The 13,339-nt window shown below is 49.3% G+C and overlaps 1 protein-coding gene across 7 annotated transcripts in view; it reads right to left on the bottom strand.

Annotated features, from left to right (window-relative positions):
• Window positions 1-525: 525 nt before the first annotated feature.
• Window positions 526-13,339, bottom strand: part of LHX6 (LIM homeobox 6) — a 38,241-nt gene continuing 25,427 nt past the window's right edge. For 3 of the 7 annotated variants that reach the window (XM_083721848.1, XM_083721849.1, XM_083721853.1), the window contains 6 exons: window positions 7,645-7,745; window positions 7,446-7,541; window positions 5,110-5,284; window positions 2,693-2,796; window positions 1,871-1,997; window positions 526-1,317 (listed from right to left, as the gene is read on the bottom strand). In XM_083721848.1, the coding sequence (XP_083577974.1) occupies window positions 1,881-1,997; window positions 2,693-2,796; window positions 5,110-5,284; window positions 7,446-7,541; window positions 7,645-7,745 (593 nt within the window). In that variant the 3' untranslated portion in view covers window positions 526-1,317; window positions 1,871-1,880. The remainder of the gene's footprint in view (window positions 1,318-1,870; window positions 1,998-2,692; window positions 2,797-5,109; window positions 5,285-7,445; window positions 7,542-7,644; window positions 7,746-13,339) is intronic. The other 4 variants (XM_083721850.1, XM_083721851.1, XR_014560091.1 and 1 more) reach the window with 3 other exon arrangements.

Below are 13,339 nucleotides of genomic sequence, written 5' to 3'. Positions count from 1 at the left end.
ACGTCCCTACCCCACACCCGGGCACCCTCATTTTTACCTTTAAGATGCTAGTCTGAGCTGGCCCCTGCTCCAAACTCCCACTGGTAAAAGCCTCAACCACAGAGATCAAAACCACTGAAATGGTGGACCAACCCAGCTTGGCAACACTGCAGTGACAGGGAAACCTGTGCCTGTGCCTTTTGAGCCAACTGCCCAGGAGAAGCAGCCCTCATGGAAGGAGGCTAAGGGAACAATCAATTCTAACTGGGAGGGGTGGTAAGTAATTGCTCATGGACTTGTTCCCAAGGAGTGGCTCTGGCACTGCATACATTTTGGATGGATGATAAAAGAGGGAGGGAAATGGATCTACAGGAGGGCAATGAATTTTTTTGACAGAGGGCTAGTTTGCACTGGCACCAATGTATCATCCAGCAGCCATCCATTTATGGTGAAGCAGAGCTTGAGACTTTGGCGAGCTGCTGCCAATCAGAGTAAGACAGTTCTGTGCTTTGTATAGGGGAGGAGATATCAAGCTGAAATTCCAGGTTTCATCATCACCATAATTATCCATTTATTTCTGTAGTATAATACACTTTAGCCAAGGCCCCCCAAGTGGTAAACAAATCAATAGTTTTTGCAACACTAAGAATCCCAGGCACCTGTTCATTGCACAGCTGTTAAAAAGTTTGGTGCTGACATCAAGGAATAGTCAAATATTTTCTCAGTTCTGTGCTGGGACCTAGACCCTGACAACTTGATTGTGGCTCCTAGGAATTGGGAAGGATTTGATTCCACAAATGCACCCCCCCCCCTGATGTTGGGTGGTGACTGGGTTGGAAGTGTGTGTGGCGCTTGGATAGAACTCTCCTGACACAGATAGCCCACGTTGGTGTTCAGAGCTGCAGACCCCCTGTAGGTGGGCATGTTCCCTACAGGGAAGGTCAAAGACCAGGTGGTTGTAAAGCATTTGATGACAAGCATTGAAAGATACAAGCCCAAAAGCACTGAAAGAAACAAGTCCACAGTGCATGCTGTTGAAACTCTACTGAACTGAAGTCCTTGGTTTCTTCTGCCAGGGAGATGCGCTGCCTTGGAGTCTTTGAAAGCCAAACGGTTCCACAAGGGAAGTCACGGGCTCAGCGGTCATCGGGATTGTGCTGCAGAGCAGTAGAGATTCACGTGGAAGGGGATCAGGAGTGCCACCACGGGTGGATTACCGCAGCATGAGGGTCTGCAGTTTCTGTGGATTGGCTGGTGTGTATGATTCAGTGCCACCACCACCAAGTATCCCTGGGACGTCACGAGGAGCAGGAGCAGTCAGTACTGGAAGAGGATGACCTGTCGGGAAAGCCATACAGAGGGACTCAGCAACACACAATTGGAGAACCCAGAGCTATGGTGGGGGCCTGTGCAACAACACAAAAGGGAAAGCTTCTCCACACCCCAGTCTGCAGTGCCTCTTTCACCAACAGAGGATCACTTTGTGCCCCTGAGCCACTCAAGACTTATAGGGACCTCCCCAATGTCACCCTGAGCCCTCTAGGCTTCTTGTCAGCAATGCCTCCCCCCGCGACATCTCTTCCTCTTAAAGAAAGTGCCAAACTGGTTGAGGGCCTCCAAGTGAATATACTGTGCTGCCCAACCACTCCTCTGTCAAGCAAGTTGTGGAATAGTAGCCCAGGATGGTAGCAGGGAGATGGTTGGGAATACAGTATATATGAGATTGACTGTGCGTGGGAAAGGTGACACCACGCCAGCTTGCAGGGGGAAGCCCAGCCACAAGGCAGGAGGCAGCAGTGGCCTTGGGCAATGATGGGTTGGAGGGCAGAGCCGTGTGCTTCATGCCTGCCCTTTCCCCCTCTTCTCTCCTCTCCTCTCCCCTTCCCAGTACCTTGCTGCACTTAGTGTGGCAGTGCTGTCTCATCACCAGTGTTGAAGAAAGCTGCAGTCTGGTAGGCTGTCAAATATAGAAGGGGTTGGAATAGATGACCCCCGGGGGTCCCTTCCAACTTACAATTCTATGAAATGTGGAAAGAAATATGCCGTGAGCCACATGTGTGTCTGTGTGTAGAGGCAACAAGAAGCAAAGCTTAGAGCTTGTTGAAGGCTGCAGGGGTGGGGTTCAAGGTCTCTGCCCTTGGGGATTTTATGCAAGGGAGCTGATCTGCCACATTGCAGGAGGCACCAGCTGTTGGCCTCCACTTGTGCTCTGCTTGTGTATCTGAAAACAAAGCAAGAGTTGCAAATATTCCATAAGTCTTGGAATATTTGGTGTTGTCTCTTGGAGCTTTTCACCCCTTGGGCAAGGAAGTGAGCAGCTCAGAACAAACCACTGCTCCACCAAGCCCAGGACATCTTATTCCAATTGACAACCACTCTCCCAAGGCTTCAGCTAATGAGGTCCTTTCCCAGTCCTGCTACCCAATATCTTAGAGATTGAACCAGTGGCCTCCTGCATACAAAGCATAATCCCCAGCACCATGCTATGGATTCGTCCCCATGCACAAAGAAATCATACCAGTGGTCAGGGATGATGGGAATTGTAGTCCCAAAACAGCTGGAGGGCCAAGTTTGGCCATCACTGCTCTAGCTAGACTGGGTGGCTCTTTTGCATCGGATTGTGGGAATAGCGTTGCGGAATTGTGGAGGTGGGGCAGTGGGGTGGGAGGTATGGAAGCAGCACTGGTTATTGCAGAAGTGAGACCACCTTTACCTTCTCCCCCCTACTCGACAGGGGTCCTTCCATGTCAGCTTTGAGATGCACAGGAGGGGCAGCATAAGGGAGGCGGCAATGCATCTGTCCACACTGTACCTGACCTGTGAATGAGAAGGCAGCTTCGAGCCTTATTCTTTTGTGATCAAACAAAAAGCATTGCTGGTGTGCTTTTGAGAATTCCGTGCCCCTTGGCTTCACAAGTGGAGGGCAATGAGAGGAAGCCACAGGGCATGAGAAACACCAGCTACAAAAATATTGGTTTTAAGGAGAAAGCATGACGCTGTGAAGTATTCTGTTCTCGGAAGGTTGGTATCCCAATTCTCCCAAAATATTTATCTCAAAGTACAGGGTGAGTCTTTTAAAGGACTCGCCCTGTATTTATGCACCAAATAGGGTTACAGAGTCTCTCCAAGTGATTTTTCCCACCCACCTCAATACCTCATTCTGCTGCATGTTCTGGTAACTGGTACTCCAGTCCCAGCTGTTGCTATCTCCCCATGCCATTGTGCACATGTGCGCATAGCTGTCAACGTTTACCTTTTTTTAAGGGAAATCCCCTTATTCCAAATAGGATTCCTCGCAAGAAAAGGGAAAAGTTGACAGCTATGCATGTGCAGTGCCCAAAAGACACAGTGATGGTCCCGCACATGTGAGAGGTCATGAAAGGCAGGTAACAGAGGGCACCTTGAGTTGCACCTGGCTTAGTTGTGTGAGATAGGAGCAGGATTTCAGATCCCTGTGAGGAGCAACGCAAGCCTTATGGAAACCCAATAAGCAAACGGGGGGGGGGGATTCATCCTCATCTAAGGCACCTCCCTCCACATTTAAATTCCATCCTTTTGACAGGGTCAGTTGGTTTGTTTCATGGAGAGATTCTTGGTCACTCAACACCTTGGATCACAACAATCCTCTGTACACAACTTCATCCCAATTTATCCAATGGAGCTCCTTACCTAGTCTAGGGGTGGGTAATCCTTTTCTCTCTCAAGATCCACACTCTCTTTGGAGTGAGCTCGGCAGGTTGAGGAGACCCTCTTTGCCAAGAGGTGTGAGAGCCATGAGTGAGAGCCAAGAGGCTCAGAGTTCTTGAAGGGCAAGGTGTGTCGGAAGAAGGAGCTACAGTACTGATACCACCATGAATGAACCTAAGAAGAGCCCCGATGGATCAGGCCAAAGGGGGCCCTTCTAGTCCGGCCTCCTGTTCTCACAGTGGCCACCCAGATGCCTATGGGAAGTCTGCAAGCAGGGCCCGAGCACACGAGTACTTTCTATCCTCCTGTGGAGGCCTAGCCAAGCCATGACGGCTTGTAATCATGGACAGTCCTCTCCTCCTCCACAAATCTGCCTGATTCTCTTTTAAAGCCCTCTAAGTTAGTGGCCATCACTGCCTCCTGTGGGAGGAAAGTTCCGCAGTTGGACTATGCGCTGTGCAAAGGAGTCCTTTCTTTTATCCATCCTGAATCGTCCAGCATCTTAGAGATATTTTATGTATTAAGTACAGTGGTACCTCTGGTTGCAAACGGGATCCGTTCCGGAGGCCCGTTCGCAACCTGAAAAGAACGCAACCCGCATCTGCGGGTTGCAATTCGATGCTTCTGTGCATGCACGTGATGTCATTTTGTGCATCTGCGCATGCGTGCGTGGCAAAACCCGGAAGTAACCCGTTCCGTTACTTCCGGATCGCCACGGGACACAACCTGAAAATGCGCAACCTGAAGCAAACGTAACATGAGGTATGACTGTAGTATAGATATATGGGCTGAAATAAATCAATCTGTTGAGGGTTGTGGACCATAGGCTGGCACTGGTGAGGACCTAGGGCAGGCATAGGCAAACTCCGGCTCTCCAGATGTTTGGGACTACAATTCCCATCATCCCTGACCACTGGTCCTGTTAGCTAGGGATGATGGGAATTGTAGTCCCAAACATCTGGAGGGCCGGAGTTTGCCTATGCCTGACCTAGGGTCACTGGTGGCTGGGGTCAGAGGCCGAAGGGGACAGCTCTTCTCTCTCTCTCTCTCTCTCTCTCTCTCTCTCTCTCTCTCTCTCTCTCTCTCCCTCCCTCCCTCCCTCCCTCCCTCCCTTTTTCCGTACTTGCCACCCATATGAAATGAATCTGAGCGCCCTGTGAAATAAGGCCAAGGCTAACAGGGGCTGGAGGTTGCCCACTCCTAGCACGTGTGTTTAGGATAGCAGCCGTGATATTTAAGGTGTGTCACCTGCACCACCTTGTAGCATAGGTCAGTACTGATACCCCCATCATGCAAACTAGAGGATTGAGGCTGAGAGAGAGAAAAAGAGAGAGAGAGAGGTTTGTCTGGCTATTCCTGCAGTGATGAGACTTGAACCTAATGCATGCTACGTCAGCTTTCTCAGCCGCTACGCTGTTTTTAAGCGCGGCTGTCAACACTTACTTTCTATGTAGCTGTGCAAGGTCACCATTCTTGCACGTTCAGGATTGCTGAAGGGGGAATAGTGGATGTCGTCAGGCAACACCGAAGGGATGCGGGACTGGGAGCCTCCAGATGGGGGCACCGTGTGTTGGGGCGTGTGCTTTTTATGGCGCGCTCTGCAGTTCTGAAACCAAACCTGGAATGCAAGAGGCGTTTTGAGAGGGAGGCACAGCTGTGTTGATTTTGTAAAAAAAAAAAAAAAAACTTGCTAGGTTTTACTCAAGAGTAAAGGTAAAGGGACCCCTGACCGTTAGGTCCAGTCGTGGATGACTCTGGGGTTGCGACGCTCATCCCGCTCTATAGGCCGAGGGAGCCGGCGTGCAGCTTCCGGGTCATGTGGCCAGCATGACTAAGCCGCTGCTGGCGAACCAGATCAGTGCACGGAAATGCCGTTTACCTTCCCGCCGGAGCGGTACCTATTTATCTACTTGCACTTTGACGTGCTTTCGAATTGCTAGGTTGGCAGGAGTAGGGACCGAGCAACAGGAGGTCACCCCGTCATGGGGATTCAAACCTCCGACCTTCTGATCGGCAAGCCCAAGGCTGTGCGGTTTAGACCACAGCGCCACCCGCGTCCCTAGTACTCAAGAGTAGATCTATTGAATTCAGTGAACATGGCCCATTAAATTCAGTAGGTCTGCTCTGAGTAAGACTTAGTTGAATACCACTCCTGGTGCTTCTGTTTCACCCTGGTTGAGAATACATCAGAGGAAAATAGAAGCACAAAAATATATACCATTGATGGGCAAAAGAGGGGTCTTGGGGAGAAGTCAGGTTGATAGCAAAAAGGATGTCTGCAAGATGGAATCATAGATGTGTAGAGTTGGAAGGGGTCCAAAGTCAAAGTGTCATCTAGCCCAACTCCCTGGAGTGTCACATGACAGCAAGGCTACCGGAGAAAGTAACCCAAGCGGTCTGTTCCTCTCTTTCTCTGATATATCGGCTTCAGAATGGATGAGCTGGGCTCATCATCCTCTGTCACCACAGCCATTGCCAGAGTGTCTTACTACAGACCCACCTCAGGTCAATTAAACATTATTTTATGAGTAATAAATCAGACATTTTAGCATCTCATTCCCCCCACCACCCTTTGTCTTTGTTTATCGAGTAGAGCATCCTGTGGACATTTTACAGTCTCCCCTACCTCCCCCTTCAAGCTAATTCAGAATTTTGGGAAAGCTTGCAGTACAGTTTACCTGGAATGGCATAATTCCTAGTGCTGGAGAGGATCGTGTTTTTTGAATGCACCCTTGCTGTTTAAAATACATGGACATACCCTGCATTTGGAAAGTTAGCTCTTTAGGGGGAAAGGTCTCTCCCCCCCCCCCCCCCGCCATGCTAGAATCCTCTGCAGTTCTTGCCACAGGGAAGCATTAAAATATTTCCCAGTCCTGAGAGTTTGTGATTATGATTATAAATGGCCTCGGCCCAGTATCCTTGAAGGAGCGTCTCCACCCCCATTGTTTTGCCCGGACGCTGAGGTCCAGCTCCAAGGGCCTTCTGGCGGTTCCCTCACTGCGAGAAACAAAGCTACAGGGAACCAGGCAGAGGGCCTTCTCGGTAGTGGCACCCACCCTGTGGAACGCCCCCCCCCCCATCAGATGTCAAAGAGATAAACAACTACCTGACATTTAGAAGACATCTGAAGGCAGCCCTGTTCAGGTAAGTTTTTAATGTGTGACATTTTGATGTATTTTTAATCCTTGTTGGAAGCCGCCCAGAGTGGCTGGGGAAGCCCAGCCAGTTGGGTGGGGTGCAAATTATTATTATTATTATTATTATTATTATTATTATTATTAAGAAAGCACTCCATGCTTTTCCTTACCATTTGCACTAGCTCTTCCTCAAACCTGCATTGCAAGAGTTTGGACTAGATGAGCCTTTGGGTTCCTTCCAACTCTGAGATCCTATGAAACTGCTAGCTTCCCTGTACCTTTTCCTTCCACAATCCTTTGCATGCTCTGCACGGGCCATTTCCTCCACCCCACCCTGCTCCTTTCGGTTCCCTTACAGCATCTCGGTTTCTGGGTAATACTCTGAGACTGTCATTCCTCCGTGGAATGTTGGCAAACCCCCGCCCCCCACCCCGCCCCGCCCACAATTCAGGGAACCAAACAAAAACAGGGTCTGAGATGCCCATAGCACCTGGTTGCAAAGCTTCCGTAGGCATCCTGCGGGTTGGCGTAAGAGACCAAGGAGCTCGGCTAGATGGATCTTTTGGTCTGATGCAGACGGGTGGTTTTGGTGGCCCACAGGGCAAGTCCTTTTGGCCACCAGTGCCGTGCTGAAAGCCTCACCTGTATCACTCTCCTGCTCAGCCCTGTCATGTCTGCCAGCTTTTGAAGGGTCTGTGCATCTGGGTTGTTGTCCTGAGCGAATTGTGCTTGCATGACCTAAGAGGAGGACAATACTCAAGAGTAACCCAGGCATGTCGCCAGCATTCTCCTCGTCCTGCATCCCACTACCACTCTTGAGAGAGCCCACCCGGCTCTCTACCTGTAGCTGCTCTGCGGTGAAGGAGGTCCGGGCTCTCTTTGCTGGTTTTGGCTGGCTGTCTTGCTCAGACGGGACCGCCCCTTCCAGTGTGATGCCATTACCTGCAAGGGAACAAAGGGTGAGTCTGGTGCGTATTGGCTGAACGCTGATCTTCAGCTGGTGGGTCAGGACCTACGAGTACAGGAGTTCCCAAACTTTTTCAGGCTGCTGCCCCCCTGGTTCCACAAGCTCATCCTCAGGGCCCCCCTTCTGCACCCTACCAAAAACATTTTTCAGAACAGCCGTTTGCGCAATCCAAGTAAGGAGGAGAATAACACAATAAAAGTAAAAACAGTAATGATTAATTGCACATTTATTCAAAATCATTCGGCAAAATGGATGAACTTGATCCGGTGACGTCAGCTTTTCAAAGTCTGATAGTCATTTACACCTCCAGTGCCCCCTGCCACCCCTTACCTCTTAACACACACACACACACACACACACACACACACACACACTATTGCACTAGTGGGCTGAGGCCTGGTACAAAGCGGGTAGCAACAGGAGCACTACCACTGTGCAATTATCTGGTGAAATATTAAGAAATGGATCCCAAAATGCATGTTTGGGTTAAAAGTGGGTCCCGGGTCTGAAAAGCTTCAAGGTACCTGGACAAAGCTATTTGTGTGTGCTTTGAGCACTTCTCTCAGCCTGAGTTTTTCATGAGGACTAGGCCCTTGATTGGGAAACTTGGGCATCTTTATCAACTCCTACACTGCTAACTGTTCTAGGCACAAGTACTGGTAGTCTGTTGTGGTTTTATTATTTTATTTTATTTTATTTCTTCTTCTTATATTTTATTGCATTTATATTCTACCTTTTTCCTCCAAGGAGCTTAAGGTGGTGTACACGGTCCCGACCTTCTCATTTAATCCCCACAACAACCTTGTGAGGTAGGTTGGGCTGAGACACAGTGACTGGTCCCCAAGGTCACCCAGTGAGCTCAATGGCTGAGTGGGGATTTGAACCCTGGTTTCTCAGGTCTTAGTGCAACACACTTAACCACAGCCCTAAATGGGTATATATAGATGGAATATCTACCTACCACATATTCTCACCCAGTCATCACCAGATCCTACCACCACCTAAAATACCTAGCTTATTAGACCATCCAGTTCCTTCCCCTCCACCAACAGCACCCCACCAGTCATTTATTTGGACATTTCCTCCTCATATTTCCCCATCAGCAGCTACAGCAGCTTTAATGAGAGAAACAGAAGTGGAGAAAGGATATCCTTGCTGCTCCGGTCTGCATGGGTGATCCTTTTCCACCCAGCGTCAGTTTGCTAATGAAAGCCAGGTCCAGCTCATTGTTGGCCTGTTTCCCAATGTTCAAGACAAGATGGCGGGTTGCCGAGAACACAGCACTCCCACATCAGCTGCTATCAAGCACAAGCCCTCCTCAACTTTTTGCTTTCTCCTAGTCACTAAGCTCCTCTTTTACGTCCAACAGCTCACAATCCCTTGCAGGCTCTGTGTGATTCCCCCACCTTCACCAGTCAGATTGACCTTTCACTTTCCTCACAGAAGCTGCACTGTTGATCAGCATTCCACAACTGCCCCAGCCACACATAGGATGCTCAAGAATATTCTGTGCCAAAGATACCCACACAAAGAGAGAGAAAGCCACTGCTTCAGAACCCACAGGCATAAGTCGCATTGGGAGTTACAACAACAACAACAGCATTTTCATACCACCCTTTATCTGATGATCACAGGGTGGTTTACAATATAAAAACACAAAAATACACAACATAGTAACAAGCAAAAACAATACTTCTAGACACACACTGTTTAAAAGGCTATAGATTGTTTAATTAGCCAAAGGTCTGGGAGAAGAGGAATGTTTTTGCCTGGCAACTAAAGATATGTAACAAAGGAGCCAGGCAAACCTTCCTGGGGAGAGTATTCCACAAATGGGGAGCCACTGCAGAAAAGGCCCTGTTTTCATGTTGCCACCCTTCAGACCTCTCATGGAGGAGGCACACAAAGAAGGGTCTCAGATGATGATCGTAGGGTCTGGGTCAGTTCATATGTGGAGAAGCGGTTCTTGAGGTATTGTGGTCCTGAGCTGTTTAAGGCTTTGTAGGTCAAAACCAGCACTTCGGATTGGGCCCAGAAACTGATTGGCAGCCAGTGCAGTCAGGACAGGATTGGCGTTCTGTGCTCAAACCACCTTGCACGGGTGAGCCCATTTATTCTGTGGCTCTTGCAGCCACCGACTCCAGGGTCACAATGGTTAATTCCTGTGTTTAGCCATATCTTCTGAGTGATGACAGGGACTCGAGTCTTAACGCAGACGGAGACTCTAGCAACTGTGGGAACCCTTCAGCAGCTTTGGTCAGGCTCCTCATCCTCCAAGATATTCAGTTTGGAGGCAAGATTTGGGATGTGATTATCTTGGCCCCAGTTGAAGGAATTTTCTTCTTTTTTGAACAGTTTGACTCGTTGTTGCAGGATGATTAATGGAGCTCAGCTTCAGCAACATGTGTTTATTTTCCCTTCTCCAGAAAAGCCTTGCAACACAGGCGAAATCGCTTTGCGATTCCCAGAGGAAACGTACATGCCAAATGGAATTGCCGCTTGCGCTTTTTGTGTCCCCTCCCTGGAGCAAGCAGGAAGGCACACCCCACCCACAGCTGCCACCTGGCCTCTGCCCACCATCTGCCCTCCAAGCTGACATCTCCCTCTTTGGGGAATCAGCATCCTGAGCCACAGGAAGGGCTGGCAGGGCAGAGCCTATCCTGGGCTGTGAAGCAGACAGCAGGAGCCACAAACGACACCTTGAAAGTGGGACGGCTTTGCTTAGATGTCTAGAGACAGAATGCCGAAGCAATGACTGCATCAGCTGGGACTTTGGTTGAGCCAGGCTAAAGCCCCACACAAATTCAGCCAGCAGAGGAGCAGGGAGGGGAGTGTGACGCAGGCAGGGCTTTATATAAATCTGTGGCGCAACAAAACTTGGAATCATCTTCTTCTTTGGCGATCACTCGTAGCCGAGTAAGATTGTCTTCCATAAACCCAGTTTATGAGTTCTGGTTGCCAGAACTCAAAAAAGTCCATTGTAGAGCTGGACAACAAAGGGGGGGGCAACAAAAATTATCTAGGGACTGGAAGAGGAATTCGTCACGATGACGAAAGGAAGCAACATTTGAGGCTTGTGTACAAAGTCATGCACAGGGTGGGGAAAATGGACTGAGAGGTGCATTTTGTCCCTCTCTCAGATTACTAGAAACAAGCTGGATGACCCGTCCTGTAGAATTCTAAGTGTTAGTGCTTACTTTTAAAGCCCTAAACGGCCTCGATCCTGTATACCTGAAGGAGCATCTCCACCCCCATCAACCAGCCCGGACACTGAGATCCAGCACCAAGGGCCTTCTGGCGGTTCCCTCATTGCGAGAAGTGAGGTTACAGGGAACCAGGTACAGGGCCTTCTCAGTAGTGGCACCCGCCCTGTGGAACGCCCTCGCATCAGACGTAAGGCAATAAACAACTATTTTACTTTTAAACAACACCTGAAGACGGCCATGTTTAGGGAAGTTTTTAATGTCTGACACTGTACTGTATTGTTTTTAATATTTGGTTGGAAGCTGCCAAGAGTGGCTGGGGAGATCCAGTCAGATGGGCGGGGTATAAATAATAAATTATTATTATTATTATTATTATTATTATTATTATTATGCAATGCTGGGCATTTTAGGGCAGAAAGTGCTTTTTCGCATAGCACACAGTTAAACTATGGAACTGGCTGATGGCCACACAACTTGGATTGCTTAAAAAGAGGATTAGACAAATTAGTGGGGAGACACAAGCCAGACACAAATGCATTAACCCCCCCCCCCCCCGTTGCTGCCCAGCCACTAGTATTCAGAGGCAGACTGCGTCAGGAGATGGAGGCTCAATTTAGCCGCCATACCTAATAATAGCCACTGGCAGATCTGTCCTCCGTGATTTCTTGAATCCCCTTTTGAAGCAAAAAGGGAGTTCCTTTCCAGCTCCCAGATGAAATTACCCATTAGTCCTTGAGCAGGAGTAAAAACAACCAACCAACTCCCCCTCCCCCCCCAATCCCCAAAACAAAACAACAATATATATTTCAGGGGGGGGGGTATCCCAAAGATCATTAGTGTCTAAGAAGACAGAGTTCACTAGATATGGGGGCCAGCAAAACCTTTGTCATTTCTACACCACCAGACATTTCGGGCAAAACACGACAGAAGACAAAAAGAAGAAAAACCCAAACACAACAGGCGCATGCACACCCCACTCCATGGCAGTGAAATGAACCGAATTTTTGCCATTGTGCTGCTCTTAAACCACCACAAAATTCACGTGGAATGCCTCACCTTGGCCCTGTATGTGACTCTCATCATGTCTGAACCTGGCAACCTCTAAGGACAAGACGCCTGCTGCTTTGTTGCTTGCTATGGGGCAGCCCTTGCTAGAGGAGATGGGAGAGCTGCCTGCATTTGTACAGCCACGGCCTGATACTGACCTGTGTGCCAAACCTATTTGATCCCCAAAACTCAGGGGAATGGCACCACCCTCTCATTATTAGGGTGTGTTCAAATTGATGGCTTAGAGCGCAGAGAATTTGTGTGTCCCATAGTGCTCTTTCTCCCCTCAGCTGTTCACACCAGCATGGCTTTCTTAGTGTCAGTTTCATTACTGTTCTTGTACATTCCAGTGGGGGGGGGTGTTGATGGGGGGTGCCTTTGCCCTGTGCAGGGGTGTTCACGCCTTGACTAGAGATGGATTAGAAACAGCTTCAGGACTCCAGTTGGTGTGAAGCTCATTTACATAATCATAGAACTATATAGTTAGAAGGGGTCCCCGAGGGCTAGCTAGCTCAGGGGTCAGCAAACTTTTTCAGCAGAGGGCCGGTCCACTGTCCCTCAGACCTTGTGGGGGGCCAGACTATATTTTGGAGAGAGAAAATGAACCAATTCCTATGCCCCACAAATAACCCAGAGATGCATTTTAAATAAAAGGACACATTCTACTCATGTAAAAACACCCTGATTCCTGGACTGTCCGCAGGCTGGATTTAGAAGGCGATTGGGCTGGATCCAGCCCCTGGGCCTTAGTTTGCCTACCCATGATCTAGCTCAGGGGTCCCCAAACTAAGGCCCTTGGGACTCATCTGACCCACGGCGACCTCACTGCCACTGCCCTCTCTTACTGGTGCTGTGTGGCTGCCTGCTTCCAGGTCAGAGGAGCACCGGAAATAGCTTGTGCGCATGCGCAAGCATTATTTGTGCATGCACAAGCATTATTTCCGATGCACATCCGGGTCGGAGGAGGCCCGTGCACATGCCCACAAGCTATTTCCGGTGCTCCTCCGACTCAGAATGCGCCAGAAATAGCCTGTGCGCACACGTGTGGGCATGCGATCCCCCGCCCTCCAGCCCGCCACATGATCAACACTGGAGACACCAGCCCGAGGCACGGTAAGTTTGCTGACCCCTGATCTAGCTCAATCCTCTGCATGCAGGAATCACACCTAAAGAATCCATGGCAAACCTTTGCTTAGAAACCTCCAATGAAGGAGAGTCCCCACTTTCCGAGGGAGTCTGTTCCACTCTTGAACAGCTCTAATCTTCCTACTGTTAATCAGAATCTCCTTTCCTGCTGTTTCAATCCATTGGTTTGG

This window comes from Podarcis gaigeae (assembly GCF_964106915.1).
Source record: "Podarcis gaigeae genome assembly, chromosome: Z".
In the NCBI taxonomy this organism is placed as follows: domain Eukaryota; kingdom Metazoa; phylum Chordata; class Lepidosauria; order Squamata; family Lacertidae; genus Podarcis; species Podarcis gaigeae.
Note: the sequence above shows the minus strand (reverse complement) of the source record. Positions and strands in the feature narration are given on the sequence as shown.